The sequence below is a fragment of the Pan troglodytes genome, chromosome 13, assembly GCF_028858775.2.
Source record: "Pan troglodytes isolate AG18354 chromosome 13, NHGRI_mPanTro3-v2.0_pri, whole genome shotgun sequence".
In the NCBI taxonomy this organism is placed as follows: Eukaryota; Metazoa; Chordata; class Mammalia; order Primates; family Hominidae; genus Pan; species Pan troglodytes.
Genome location: NC_072411.2, coordinates 72,753,576 through 72,766,621, shown reverse-complemented (window position 1 = coordinate 72,766,621; position 13,046 = coordinate 72,753,576). Strand labels below are relative to the sequence as shown.

The window sequence follows — 13,046 nt, the reverse complement described above, 5'->3', positions numbered from 1 at the left end:
CTAATCTTAAATCAAGATTTAACTGCTGATAAAAGTTTCAGTTACAGGTTTAAAAACTCAAATATTAGAAAATATCAAGGAGTTAGACACTTGATAAAACATTTGTAAACTTCAAAACTTCAACTTTTAGAGAAAGGCGAGGCACCTAGACAACAAATACCCTGTTTCCACATTTCCAAACCATGAGTATTCCTGGCTCTTCCCTGAGAAAATCTTAGACTACTTCAATGATTAAAAACATAATAAAATTCAGATACAAAATGGAACTAAACGTCCTGGCCTAGCCAGAAATTCCTGGGTAGTTACTGTGAAATAAGACTTGTTAAGATTTCCATCGCAAGATTAAAAAGAAAACAAGCAAGACAACGCTGGGTATCGTGACGGGACTGAAATACAGGAGTGGCGTCTGGGAAACTATCTTCTTGGTTCTTTCCCAGGCAAAGACCAACCTGAACAAGGGTCCCGTTTCTCTGTACCTCTCCACAAAGTCTCACCTGTGAACAGATCCTGGCGCCTCTAATACCTCTCTTAACACCAGCATAGTTGTGACCTGTCCCGAGAGTACCAACAAACAGAAAGCCACAGGGAATTCGTCAGGTAAAAACAAACTTGGAAGAGAAACAGTCTCGGGTGAATCCTAAGGCCGCATGAGAAATTCAAATTGTGATTGGAAAATCTTGCCCTACCTCTTTACCACAAAACGGAATTGCCTGCCTTTGTGCATTCCTGAACCCAACACATTTGCCCAGATCCTTCCAAACCAAAGAAGCCTCTTGACACAGGCAGACTATAGGAACCATCAAATTCCCGGGGAAACCCGACCGCTTAGTACAGCCACCCAGAAGAAGAAAAGATCAAATGAGACCGGCTCAGCGGGGTCTTCCTGTAGTGACCCCTGAGTTAAAGTATTTATTTTCACGCTGCAACTGCTGATCACTTTACAGAGACATATCATGCTGTAGCTCTGCATGGAGCTGAAGACAAAAGCAACATTTTTATTAATGTTATAATTATTATAATTATCTTTAACAAAGCTATTAAATAACCTGTACAACGCCCAAACCGGTCCTAGCGAAAACCCGAGCACTGTTTCAAATCTCCCAAGTTCCTTTCGCTTCAGTTCAGCAGCATTTCCTATATACAAGGCCAGCCCAGGGTGGTCCCCCAAAACTGTAGGTCTCCCTGACGGTGGGAACGGTTTAGAGTTTGGAACCGCCCTGGCGTAAGGCAGAGCTCCCAATTATAATCCAAATGCCCCAGCCCCAACCCTACCTCCCCGCTCCTGGGAACTGGGTCCCTATGTCCGAAGGCAGCGGAAGTTGGAAGCCTGGCTCCATTTTGGGAGGCAGGCAACGGAGAGGGTCCGTCTGCTGAGTCTCCCCTCCGCCAGCTGCCCACAGGTCCCCGGATCTCCCGCAGAGGTGCTGGGAAGGGGGTCCACCTCCGGGAGGGCTCACAGGTCCCGCGCGTCCTCCCGCTTAACCCCGGCCTCAGCGACTTTGAGCTTCTTATTCTGGTGAGTCTTGACGTGCTTCGCGAGGTGGTCGCTGCGCATGAAGCGCTTGCCGCACTCGGGACAGGCGAAGCGCTTCTCGCCCGTGTGAGTCCGCAGGTGCCGCTGCAGCTCGTCCGAGCGCGTGAAGCTCTTCCCGCAGAAGAGCCAGTTGCACACGAAGGGTCGCTCGCCCGTGTGCCAGCGCAGGTGCGCCTTCAGGTGCGACGTCTTCCCGTACACCTTGCCGCAGCCCGGCACGTGGCACACGTGCTGCTTCTTCTTCCCCGGCTCCGCCTCGGGGGCGCCGCCCGCCGCCTGGCAGTTGGGACAGCGGCAGCGGCGGCACCTCCTGGCCGTGGCCGCCAGGGGGGCCTTGGTCTGCAGCAGCGCGGCGATCTGGCTCTGGTACTGCGCAAAGTCCGACGGGCCCAACACCAGGCCTCTTTGTAGGGCGGCGGCGGCCGCAGCAGCAGCGGCCGCAGAGGCGGGGAAGCGGGGCGCGTGGGGGGCCCCGGCACAGGCGCCGGAGAGGCCGCTTCCCGGAACCCCGGAGGCCCCCGGCCCGGCGCCCGCCTGCGGGATGCTCCACCACGGGAGGTCGTCGGGGGCCGGGTTGGGTGACAACTGGCGGCAGGTGGGCGGCGGGGGCGGTGGCGGCGGCGGAGGCAGCAGGTTGGAGTAGCTGGGCGGGAGCGCGGCCTGCGCCGCGTAGGGCACGTAGGCGGGCGCGCAGCTGGCGGGCAGAGCCGCCATGCTCGAGGGCAGCATCTTGACCGGCGAGAACTCGTAGGGGTACGAGGGGTCGGCGGGGGGTGTGAGGGGAAGCTCGTGCGCAGCCCCGAAGGACGGCTGCAGGTGCGTCTTCTGCGGCGTCAGCCCCAAGCTGGGATGCGGGGGCGGCAGTGCGCCTGGCGAGTGCGCCGGCATGTCGGCGGTCCACGGGTGGAAGAGCCTGGAGGGTGAGCCCAGCGCGGGGTCGTAGGGCACCTGCAGGAAGTCCGGGGGCGCCGCCGCGCCCGGCTGGCCGATGCGGCTACAGGTGGCGGCCAGCAATGCCAGGGGCGAGTGCTTGCTCAGGTCCGGGGAGGCGCTGGGGGTGCGGTCCTGCATAGGCGGCGAGGGAGGGCGGAGAAGAGACAAAAGGTTAGCTCCAAGCGCGGACTCCGGGCCAGCCCGCCGCCCCCACGCCCGCTATTATACCGCCGCCCCTCCTCCGTCCCGGCCGTCCCTCCCCCGCCACCGCACCCCACGCACGCACCCACCGGCCGAGGGAAACTTTTGGTGCCTGCGCTACCTGAACGTGGGGCCCGCGAGCGCTTCTTGCTAAACTACTTGGTGCACTGAGACGCCATCCAGCCTTAGAGGAAGCAGGCGCGAAGTGGGAGGGGGAGGCATCCGACGGGCCGCTCCCGGCTCCGTGGTCAGTAAGAGTCGGGAAACACCCACAACCCCGCCGCCCAGCTGCTCTCCCTCCCATCTTTTAAGCTCTCTTGTCCTCACTGCCTTCGCGCTCCTCCCTGGCCCGCCCCAGGCTGAAATCAGCAGGAGGGCCCAGCAGGGTGAGCTCCGGTCCTGTTCTCGGCCAGCCGGGCACCTCCGAACAATCCCGGATCCACGCGTCCCTCCAGCAAAGGCCACACCGGATTAGGTGTGAAGTTGGCGTGGGCACCCCTAGGCCTGGCTCCAGCTGCACCCATCGGCGGGGTTCCCTTTGAGGTTCAAGGTGCACGGAGTACCAGGAGAGATCCGGACACGGCCCTTTCCACCTTTCTCCCGCCCCCTCCAGGCTCGGCCCTGACCTGGAGAAAGGCCTGCAGCGAGTCGTTCCGGAGGACGGCCACCGCGGCCATGGCTACGGCTTGCAGGCCCCTGGCTGCGGAGAGGGACGCCGCCGCCGAGGCATGGACACCCGAAGGCGAGGACGAAGGGCCGCCTAGCCTGCCTCCCTGGCGCCTGCTCTGAGCGCCGGGGCCCTCCCCGCCCTCGCCCCTCGCCGCGCCCCGCTCGCTCGCCCCGCGCGCGGTCTGAGCGCTTCAGGATCACCTCCAAGAATTTGATAAGGACTTTGCTGGGCCGCCAGCCAGTCAGAGGGAAGATTTATGGCTTTGAAGTTTGCCGCTACCCAATCATCAAAGAATAGCGGCTCTTTCAGAAGCGAAAGCAAATCCTTTGAATCCACAAAGCTCCTATGGTGTGTTTGTTGGTCTGGATAAAAGAACTGATTATTAGGGGGGATGGGAAGGGAGGAGATAAAGGCGGGACAATTAATGAAGTAATCACTATGTGGGAAATGTATATACACAAATAATTGGATTTTCCTGATCAAAGGGGGCCTTGCCGCCTGGAGACCCGGGCTTGGGTTGCTCGAGACACTCTTCCCGCCCCCCCCAACACACACACACACACACACACACACACACACTTGCAATTAAAGATTTGCACCGACGCAGCGCCCAAAGTGACAAAGTGTCTTTGTTATCTCTGGAAAAATCTGCCTTCGGCTTCCAGGCGCCGGACTTTGAGACGGCAAAGAGTGTAACTCTCTCCTGTATTTATTTGCACACCCTGCACCCTCGCCGCACACGCACCCGCCCGCGCACACAGCGGACCCAAGCGAGATCCCCGGTGGGGCGTGGAACCCACAGCGCCCGGCCGGCCGCGTGTCTCCCGCCCGCCGCGGTGGGGCCGAGGGCAGGGCTGTGACCTGGGGCGGGGCCGGGCCGCCGCCCAGCGCGGCGTTGGGTGGCGCGCACGCTCCAGGGCCGCCCGCCTGACGAGCGACCGGGGCTCTCCTGTGACGTTCCTGCTGGCGGCCTGGAAGTTTTCCTCAGGCCACAACTTTTGCAGAGTGGACCTGGGAAAAACACCCGCGCCGCGCACACCCTCAAAGCTGAGCTTGGCAGGACACCCAAGGCGACCCGTCATGCCCATCCGAGGGGAAGAAGCTGTGCTGTCCCGCCCCCTTCTCCCCAGGCCACCCTGGACGCCCAGGAGGCCCGGGCTGGGCTGTGGGGGGCCGAAAGCCCCAGCGCTGCTGGTGATTTCTCGCCCGGAGCCCCGCCAAGCCAGCGCGCCCTCTCGCAAGCCTGGCAGACCAGGAACTACTGGAAAAAAGGCGCGGTCGAGGAAGCCTGGTTGTTGTGGTCCCACAAACCACAAATCATACGAGAGAGGATCCCGAAGGCGGGAGAAAAGTCAGTACAGACTTGTTCCTGCCACCTTTGGAAAGAAAAAGTTCCTCACCAGGCGCGGGGCGTGCTTTGCTCTGGGCAGGGTCGCGCTTGCAGGGGCTTGGGTGACCCCCATCCCTCCCTGGCGGCTCACCTCCTGCCGAGGAGGGCCACCTGCCTCCTCCTGGCCCAGGGCGCAGGGCGCGTCCTGCCCCGGCACTGCGGACCCCGGGATCGCCTCTCCCAGGCGCGCGGGCGGGGAAGGAGGAAGAGGCGGGCGGGGAACCGCGGGGTGCTCACCGCCCTGGGGCATTAGGGGCGCGGAACCGCGTTGGAGGCCTCGCGGCCCCGGCTCGCGAGAGCGCACTGCGGAGTGGCCGCCGGAGCTCGGCCTACTCCTCTCCCCCACCCACCTCCCGTGGGACACAGTCTCCATTCTCCAGGCCGCCGGCCGTGGGGGAGCCCCTAATCAGTTCGCGCCCGGCCTCTCTGCCCGTCTTCCTCACGGGAACCGCACTGCGACCGGGACGGACGGGGTGACCTATCTCCCGATGCAGCGTCAGAGGTTAGCCTAACTACAACGGACTCGGAATCTGGACTGTATAAGGATGCTCTCCGCACTTCCATCAGGGGTCGGGGATGCGATGCCTCCGGGCCCACCTTCTCCCACGCCCAGGGCGCGCCTGCGGAATGAGAATATCGTACTCAAGACGGGTGGGCTGCTTGCGACCCAAATACAGTGGGTCCCTCGCACATCCTGCACTCGCACGCCCCCTTCTCCCCCAACGAGTTGTCCCCTGTAAAACGCGAGCGGCGACCACACAACTTGGCCGACCCGATCTGGCTTCTGAAGATGAGGTCGGCTGCTCCGGGAGCGGAGAAGGGGAGAGAGCTTAGTGGTTTCATCCGAGGCCTGGCCAACCTGCTCCTTCCCACGCTCCCGTCCAGGATTTGAGTCTTGGAGAAGCGTGAGACTCGAGGGAGCTCTTTCCTGGGTGCAAGTCGGAGGCCAGGGAGCCCCTTGGCACACACTCGCGCCTGCACATGCTCGCACCCTCGAAGCGATCTGGTTCCTTAGCGCTGGTTTCCTTTCCAGCTTCTTTGAGATCTTCGAAGTCCCCTTTCCCAGGGAGGCGGGCAGGACCGGGCTAAGCAGGATGGAAGGCAGCCCTTTTTATTGAATCTGATAGCTACTTTCCCAAAAAGGCCAGAAAAGCCATTTCACATCTCCATAGTTATGGGAATTAGCTTTTTCTCCAAGATGCCCCGATTAGCCAGTTAAACCATCAGTGGGCCAACAGGGTCAAAGTTAGTGGCTTGGTGGTTGAAAGCTCGGAGTCCGAACTCTCTGAAGACATTTTCCCCGCCTTGCCACTTTCTAGTTGGTGACCTTGGCAAGCAAGATACTCAGCCGCTGTGTACCTCAGTTTTGCGGTTTGTAAAATGGGAGTTACAATAGTGCACCCCTTGTAGAGTGGCTATAGGTTTAAGAGTTAATATACGCAAGGTCTTTAGGACTGTGCTGAGCGTACAGAAGGCCCTCTCTTGAGTGGTCGCAGTTGGCTGCTCTCGGCCTCATCTCCGTTTGTGAAAACCCGCCCAGATTCCGGTCCTCCCAGGCCCCAGCGGAAGTTTGGAGAGAGGCTTTGCTGAATAGCTGTTTAGTCTCCCCCAACCCCCTTGGCCCTCGGAGCTCCTGGAAAAAGTTCTTAATGAAGTAATGTTGAGAGCGTCCATTAAAAATGCAATGCTGGGAGATCAAAGTACAATATTTATTTTAGAAATTTGTTGTAATCACCAAGAGATACAGGTATCAAGGCCAAATGTCAGTTCCATTACACAAAGCCCCGCGCCCGGGAAGAGCGTGTGGCTGCTCTGCCATAATGTAAAGAGACATCAAAGACCGAGCGCGCTGCAAAAGTGCGCAGCTGTGGGGGAGAGAGTAAGCCCGGGAGGGCCAGGCGCGCCCCAGACAGCGCGGGGGCTGCGGGGGCGGGGGTCAGTTCAAAGAGGTATCCGTTGGGGCGCGAGTTCACAGGAGGGAAGATTTAATGGGCTTTCTTTTGTTGGTGGGTGTGTTTCCGCACGGTGGACCCAGGAACTCCTATGTGGTCCTCCTGCCTCGGGGCGGAGATGGGGGTGGGATGGGAGCTGCGAATGTGGAGCAAACTTTAACCGTGGCGGGGGGCGGGGAGGTTGAATACCAGTCTCCTGGCGGCGGCTGGCACAGCGGAGCTGCTCTCCAAGCAGCGGGGTTCCCAGGCTGGGAAGTTTGCATTGCCGTTTCTTTGCGGGCGGGCGGCGAGCGCCGACTGCATGCCACCTGCGAGAGGAAGAGGCCGGTAGGTGAACCCGCAGTGACACTTGCGCAGGGGACGGACCAGCTCTGCGCGCTCTGGGATTAAGTCAGGGGTTGCTACTTCCAGCCCAAGCTTGGTACCTCGCCTCGGGCATTTTCTTGCAGCAAGAAGGGACGCATGCCTCTGGCATAAATCCAACCAGAGAGTCACCCCTCTCAAGCTGATTTTTTAAAAATCTAGATATTATTTAGATCATTTCAGCAAATTATTAATGCTTTGGCCTTTCACAGTAAGATGTTGCTTAATCGGCTGGATCTCCCCCCTCCTTGCCAAGGAGACTCAACTTTGCAATTGCCCATATCTGCCTAGTTAAATCGTTGCTATACTAAAGGTTCTGGGAGGGTGAGGACAGAATTTACCCGGTGCTAATGCGGCACTGAATCGCAGGAGGCTGCCCATGCATTTCTTCAGTCATCTACAACCAAGAATTCTCAGAGCAGTCCCTCGGCAGCCTTTTGAAGCTGTGCTAGAGCAGAAAGCTGCTATTGTTCTCATCTCTCAACAAGGAAAGGATCAAACTTTGCCTCTTCAATTTGAAAGATTTTTTTTTTTTGGTGGTGGAGGGAGGGATTGCAATCTGATACTCAAAGTTAACTTTGAGGATTTGGAGTGGTCTCCCAGTTTAAGCTGCAGATCAAATCACAGATGCCCTAACGCCTGCATCTCAAGTCGGGGGCACTTCATCATTAATACGGTGGAGTAGTCAGTCACAAGCAATTACAACGTGGGTAACCTAGCCTGGTGACCGAGCTAGTTTACTTTCCAAGGAAGTGGGACCATTTCCTCAACTGGAATCCTTGAATTAATTTTAAACTTAAACTTCCCAATTGGATCAGTATACAATACTGGTTGTAGAACTAGGAGGAATTTTTAAAAATCTCATCTAATTCTCCCTCATTTGGTGGGAGGAGGAAACAGCATTTGTATGATATGTATCCTGCCTGCACAATGCTGTGAGCTTCAGTAGATGCTCAATAAATGCTCATTGATGTTGAGTGGTAGAGTGGAATTGTGTGTACCAATGTCATCTGCGTAATGACTGGTGCCACAGAGCACACAAATGTAGTAGGAAGTCAGAGAGGATTGGTGAGGACTGGGGTGGTCAAGGGAGGCTTTATCAAGGAGCTGGGGTTTGGAGGAGACTTTAAGGACCTACAGAATTTTAACTTTAGTTAATTTTAGTGCAAAGAAAGGAAGAAGGTGAAGGGGAAAGGGACAGCAGAAGAAAGAGAATTCCACTTCAGTGAAAAGTTGAACAACGATGAAGTTTGGGGTCTTTGATCTGTTGGTGTGGACATGGTGGGGCCAGATTAGAGAAGTCAGAACACGGAGTTTGCCCCCATGCTGTATACATTATAGTAGGAACTCCTCCTGAGCAGGTAAATAATGTGAGTTCAATTCCATTTCTGAAAGCTTCTTCCCTAGAAGGATTGGCTTGCAGAGTCTGGAAGGATAGATGCAAATGCAGTTACCTAGGTGTGGGATGGTGAAAGTTTTGATTGGGAACTGGTGGTAGTAGTGAAAGGATGACTCAGCATTTTAAAGGGGAAAAAGAGCAAAATTTGGTGACAGGTTGGAATAAGACATTAAATAAAGGGGACACTCAAAAGGACTTCTCTTTTGAGCAAATGGTGCTGGGACAACTGCATATCTACATGTAAAACAATGAAATTGGACCCTTTCCTTACAACACACACACACAAATTAACTCTAATCATAGATTTAAATGTAAGAGTTAAACTCTAACGCTCTTAGAAGAAAACAAAGGAGGCTGGGTGTGGTGGCTCACACCTGTAATCCCAGCACTTTGGGAGGCCGAATCACAAGGTCAGGAGTTCGAGACCAGCCTGGCCAACATGGTGAAACTCTGTCTGTACTAAAAATACAAAAAATTAGCTGGGCATAGTGGCAGATGCCTGTAATCCCAGCTACTCAGGAGGCTGAGGCAGGAGAATCGCTTGAACCTGGGAGGCGGAGGTTGCTATAAGCCAAGATCATGCCACTGCACTACAGTCCGGGTGACAGAGTGAGACTCCATCTCAAAAAAAAAAAAAAAAAAAAAAAAAGGAGTAAATCCTCATGACCTTAGTTAGGCAAAACCTTCTTAGATGTGACACCAAAAGCACAAATGACAAAAGAAAAAATGTTAAATTGAACTTCACCACATTTAAAACTTTTGTGCTTTAATGAACACTGTCAAGAAAGTGAAGACAACTCACAGAATTGGAGAAATCATTAGCAAATTATATATCTAATAAAGGAGCCCTTGCAACTCAACAGTAAAAAGACAACCCAATTTAAAACCGGATAAAGGATTTGGATAAACATTTTCCCAAGGAAGATATACAAATGGCCAATAAACACATGAAAAGAAACCCAACATCATTATAGCCATCACTGAAAAGCAAATTAAAACCACAATGAGAGGAACCCCTTCACACCTACTAGGATGACTAGATTATAGAAAAGATAGTAAGTGTTGGTAAGGATGTGGAGAACTGGAACCCTTATACATTGCTAATAGGAATGTAAAATGGTACAGAAAACAATTGAAAAACAATGTGGCAATTCCTCAAAATGTTGAACATGGAATTATAATTCTACTGCTAGGTAGATACAAAGAGAATGGAAAATACACATCCACATAAAGACTTGTACATGAATGTTCATAGCAGCATTATTCATAATAGCCAAAAGTTGGAAACCTAGATGTCCATCTCCCGATAAATGGATCATATGTGATAATCTATGTAAAGGAATATTATTCCGCTATAAAAAGGGATGAAGTACCGATACATGTTACAATATGGATGAACCTTGAAAACATGCTAAAGGAAGCCAGTCACAAAAGTCACCTGTTGTATGTTTCCATGTATATGAAATGTCTAGAATAGAAAAATCCAGAGATGGAAAGCACATTAGTGGCTGCCAGGGACTTGGGGGTGGGGGAAGAGGGAATGACTGCCAATGGGTAAGGCTTTTTGGTGGGGGTAAAAATATCTTCAAATCGATTGTGGTGATGGTTATACAACTGTGAATATACTTAAAAAATTGTACAGTTTAAATGGATGAATTATATGATACAATATGGTATGTGATTCTATCTCAATAAAGCTGTTTAAAAATAACATCAAAAGGACCCCAAGGTTTTAGCCTGTGCGGCAGGAGGAATAGCTCAGTTGCTGACAAAAGCAGGAGAACAAGGAAAAGAGACAGTTGGGAGTTAAGCAGAAGGACTGAATTCAGGGTGGGCTGTTGAATCTAAGATTTTGGCTGGCTGCTTGTGAAGAAATGCCTGCAGAAAGCTGTAAATGCCGGCAGTGGCAGTGAGTGTGATGGACAAGGCTAAAGAGAAGACTCATGAACTTTTGGTAAGTAGGGAGGGCTGAAAAAGTGAGCTCATGAGAGTGAGTGGAGCTCAAACAGGTAGAGAAAAGCTACAACAGGATTTGGAGAGAATGCACAAATATAAGATGAACAGAGGAAGAGAAGCCATCAAAGCAGCCCAAGAAAAAAAGGGTGAGAGAGGCAGGAGAAAACACAGAGAGTAGGGGTGGGAGGATGAGCAAGACCAATGTGCTTGCCCAGGCTGGGGAAGGCGGTGGAGAGGGCTGCGTGGTGAGCAACAGGAAGAGTCTGTTTGCTGGAGAGGAAGCCTTGAGGGTCCATTTGCAGAGCCGAGGTGGGGAAGAAGGCAGAAGATTCGAGTTTAAGAAGCAGTGAGAACAGATAGCAGGGCAAGAAAAAAGTTGTGTTTGTGTTTTAGGACCTGGTAAAAAGGGGGAAGTGGTAGGTAGGGAGCCTAGAAACTGGCCGTTTGCAGTGGAGTGTGGGTGTTTCCATTAATGAGGAGAGGAACTTCTTTTTCCCAGCCTGGGGTGAAGCAAGTATAGCCCCAGGACATAACTTCTGACCTGGGGGGAGTGAAACAAACTCAAGGAGAAGCTGCTTCTTTATTGATTTGAAAGGACAAGGGCACAGTGTTGCTGGGAGTGAAAGGGGTGGTCGCACATTCAAAAGGCAGTAGGAAACTGTGGCAGTTCAGCCGCATACACTTGCTTGTGCTGAGTCTTGTCCTGTGTTTTACTTGATCACATTCAAGCCTTACACGTTTAAATCCCACCTTCTCTTCCACTCTGCTGCCATTTGTATTCCCCCAGATAAGAAGGTAAGGAGAAAGGGCTGGGTGCAGTGGCTCATGCTTGTAATCCCAGCACTTTGGGAGGTGGAGGTGGACGGATCACTTGAGGTCAGGAGTTCGAGACTAGCCTGGCCAACATGGTGAAATCCCATCTCTACCAAAAATACAAAAAAATTAGCCAGATGTGGTGGCGGGTGCCTATAATCCCAGCTACTTGGGAGGCTCAGGCAGGAGAATCGTTTGAATCCAGGAGGCGGTGGTTGCAGTGAGCCGAGATCATGCCACTGCACTCCAGCCTGGGCAACAGAACGAGACTCCATCTCAAAAAAAGAAAAAAAATGGTAAGGAGAGCGGGTGCCGTGACCTGGAGCAAAGGGAGGAGTCCTGGGTGACATCTGCCTCCCATGGCAGGGAGGTCCTCCGGTAAACCTGCTTAGACACGCACAGTTGCTTTCAACAGTACTGCCATGGACACGAATGATCTTTAGGTACAGACAAGGCCTCCTTACGAGAGACATGTTAGGAAAAGGTAGTGCCAAAATTCCTTTATTAAGTATATATTTTCCTATTTAGTCATTAATATTCATGTTTCAAAATGACCCTGTAGCAAGTACCACCTGATGTAAGAAGGAATCAAGGCAGGTTCATGGATAAGGCATGAACTCAAGGTCATGGCAGGTGCCTGCAGAAGCTCACAGTACTGTGGCTTTGTACTCCGTGGCTCTGTCATCTATCTTTCTTTCTAGGCACAAGAAACCAAATCTTTACTGAGTGTGGTGGAAGAATGCCCAGGTGAGCACAGGCACAGTGCCAGGTGCTGCAGAGGACCTGAGACAAACAGTCACTGCGCCCTGAGAGAGTTTAGAATCCAGCACTGAGGAGAAGAGAAGTCATGGGGAGCACAGGTGGGTCCCACAATCATGGGAAGAATACTGTTGGCTGCAAGGGCCTGGCAACTATCTATGACTCATGAAGAAACAGGCCCAGTGAAGTAACGTGGCTCCTTGAGATCACAGAGTGAAAGAACTGAGTCTCACATACATTATTTGAGACAGGTTCTCTCTCTGTCACCCAGGTTGGGGTGCAGTGGTACAATCTTGGCTCACTGCAACCTCTACCTTTTGGGCTCAAGCAATCCTCCCACCTCAGCCTCCCTAGTAGCTAGGACCACAGGCATGTGCCAGCATATCTGGCTAACTTGTTTTTTATTTTCTTGTGGAGACAGGGTCTCCCTGTGTTGCTCAAGCTGGTCTCAACCTCCTGGGCTCAAGTGATTCTCCCGCCTTGGCCTCCCAAAATGTTGGGATTATGGATGTGAGCCACCACACCCAGCTTCATCATTTTTCCAGTGAACATTTTTCTAGGGAACATGAGTATTGAAAGAAAAGATTCTCCATGTACTGTTACCCATCTGTGGTGGCATTTATTTCCTAAAAAGAAATGAATGTGATAAATCTTTCTTTTAGGCTGAGCAATAATGTTTCACATATATAAAATCTTGAAATTCGATCTGGATTATAGCAATAAAATAAAACATGCATTAATATATAGGAGAATTACTTTGGATACAAACCCAACAAAGATTTAATGAAAAACATTGTCATATATCAAGAAATGCAAATAAAGTCTGAACCCCCCCATTTCCACCCCTCTAAGTCTAACACCCCTAGATGGAGGCGGGGTTTGGCTAACTTAGGCCGGAGAGACGCATGCTGGTGAGGTCATGGGTTTGCTCTGGTTTGTTGGTAGTGGTATTTTGGGGGCCATAGCCTGCATGCTGTCTCCTACCCAGTGTGCTTGTTTGACCATGTGGCTGGACGACCATGCTGCTTCTACCAATCACAACAAGGAGTCTCACGGAATCCTCTCAATGACTCTAT

At 52.7% G+C, this 13,046-nt stretch overlaps 2 protein-coding genes and 2 long non-coding RNA genes across 5 annotated transcripts in view; 3 read left to right on the top strand and 1 right to left on the bottom strand.

The window, feature by feature from the left end:
* Positions 1-975: 975 nt before the first annotated feature.
* Positions 976-3,378, bottom strand: SP5 (Sp5 transcription factor). Of its 2 annotated transcripts, none has more exons than XM_016950014.3 (2): positions 3,295-3,378; positions 976-2,599 (listed from the first exon to the last, which is right to left on the bottom strand). In XM_016950014.3, the coding sequence occupies exons 1-2, from the start codon at positions 3,343-3,345 to the stop codon at positions 1,454-1,456; spliced, it is 1,197 nt and encodes a 398-aa protein (XP_016805503.1). In that variant the 5' UTR covers positions 3,346-3,378; the 3' UTR covers positions 976-1,453. The 2 variants fall into 2 exon arrangements, with proteins under 2 accessions (XP_016805503.1, XP_016805502.1); XM_016950013.3 differs by lacking the exon at positions 3,295-3,378 and adding an exon at positions 2,790-3,287.
* LOC134807989 (uncharacterized) lies at positions 2,166-3,945 on the top strand. The gene is made up of 2 exons (XR_010149783.1): positions 2,166-2,287; positions 3,282-3,945. It is a non-coding gene; the product is annotated as an uncharacterized LOC134807989 (long non-coding RNA).
* Positions 3,946-4,294: 349 nt separating this feature from the next.
* On the top strand, positions 4,295-6,432 carry LOC736129 (collagen alpha-1(I) chain-like). Its single transcript, XM_001138428.4, has one exon. The coding sequence runs from the start codon at positions 4,419-4,421 to the stop codon at positions 5,238-5,240; it is 822 nt and encodes a 273-aa protein (XP_001138428.1). The 5' UTR covers positions 4,295-4,418; the 3' UTR covers positions 5,241-6,432.
* A 431-nt stretch (positions 6,433-6,863) lies between these two features.
* LOC134807988 (uncharacterized) overlaps positions 6,864-13,046 on the top strand; it is a 76,272-nt gene continuing 70,089 nt past the window's right edge. The window contains exon 1 of the long non-coding RNA XR_010149781.1: positions 6,864-7,007. This is a non-coding gene — a long non-coding RNA (uncharacterized LOC134807988). The remainder of the gene's footprint in view (positions 7,008-13,046) is intronic.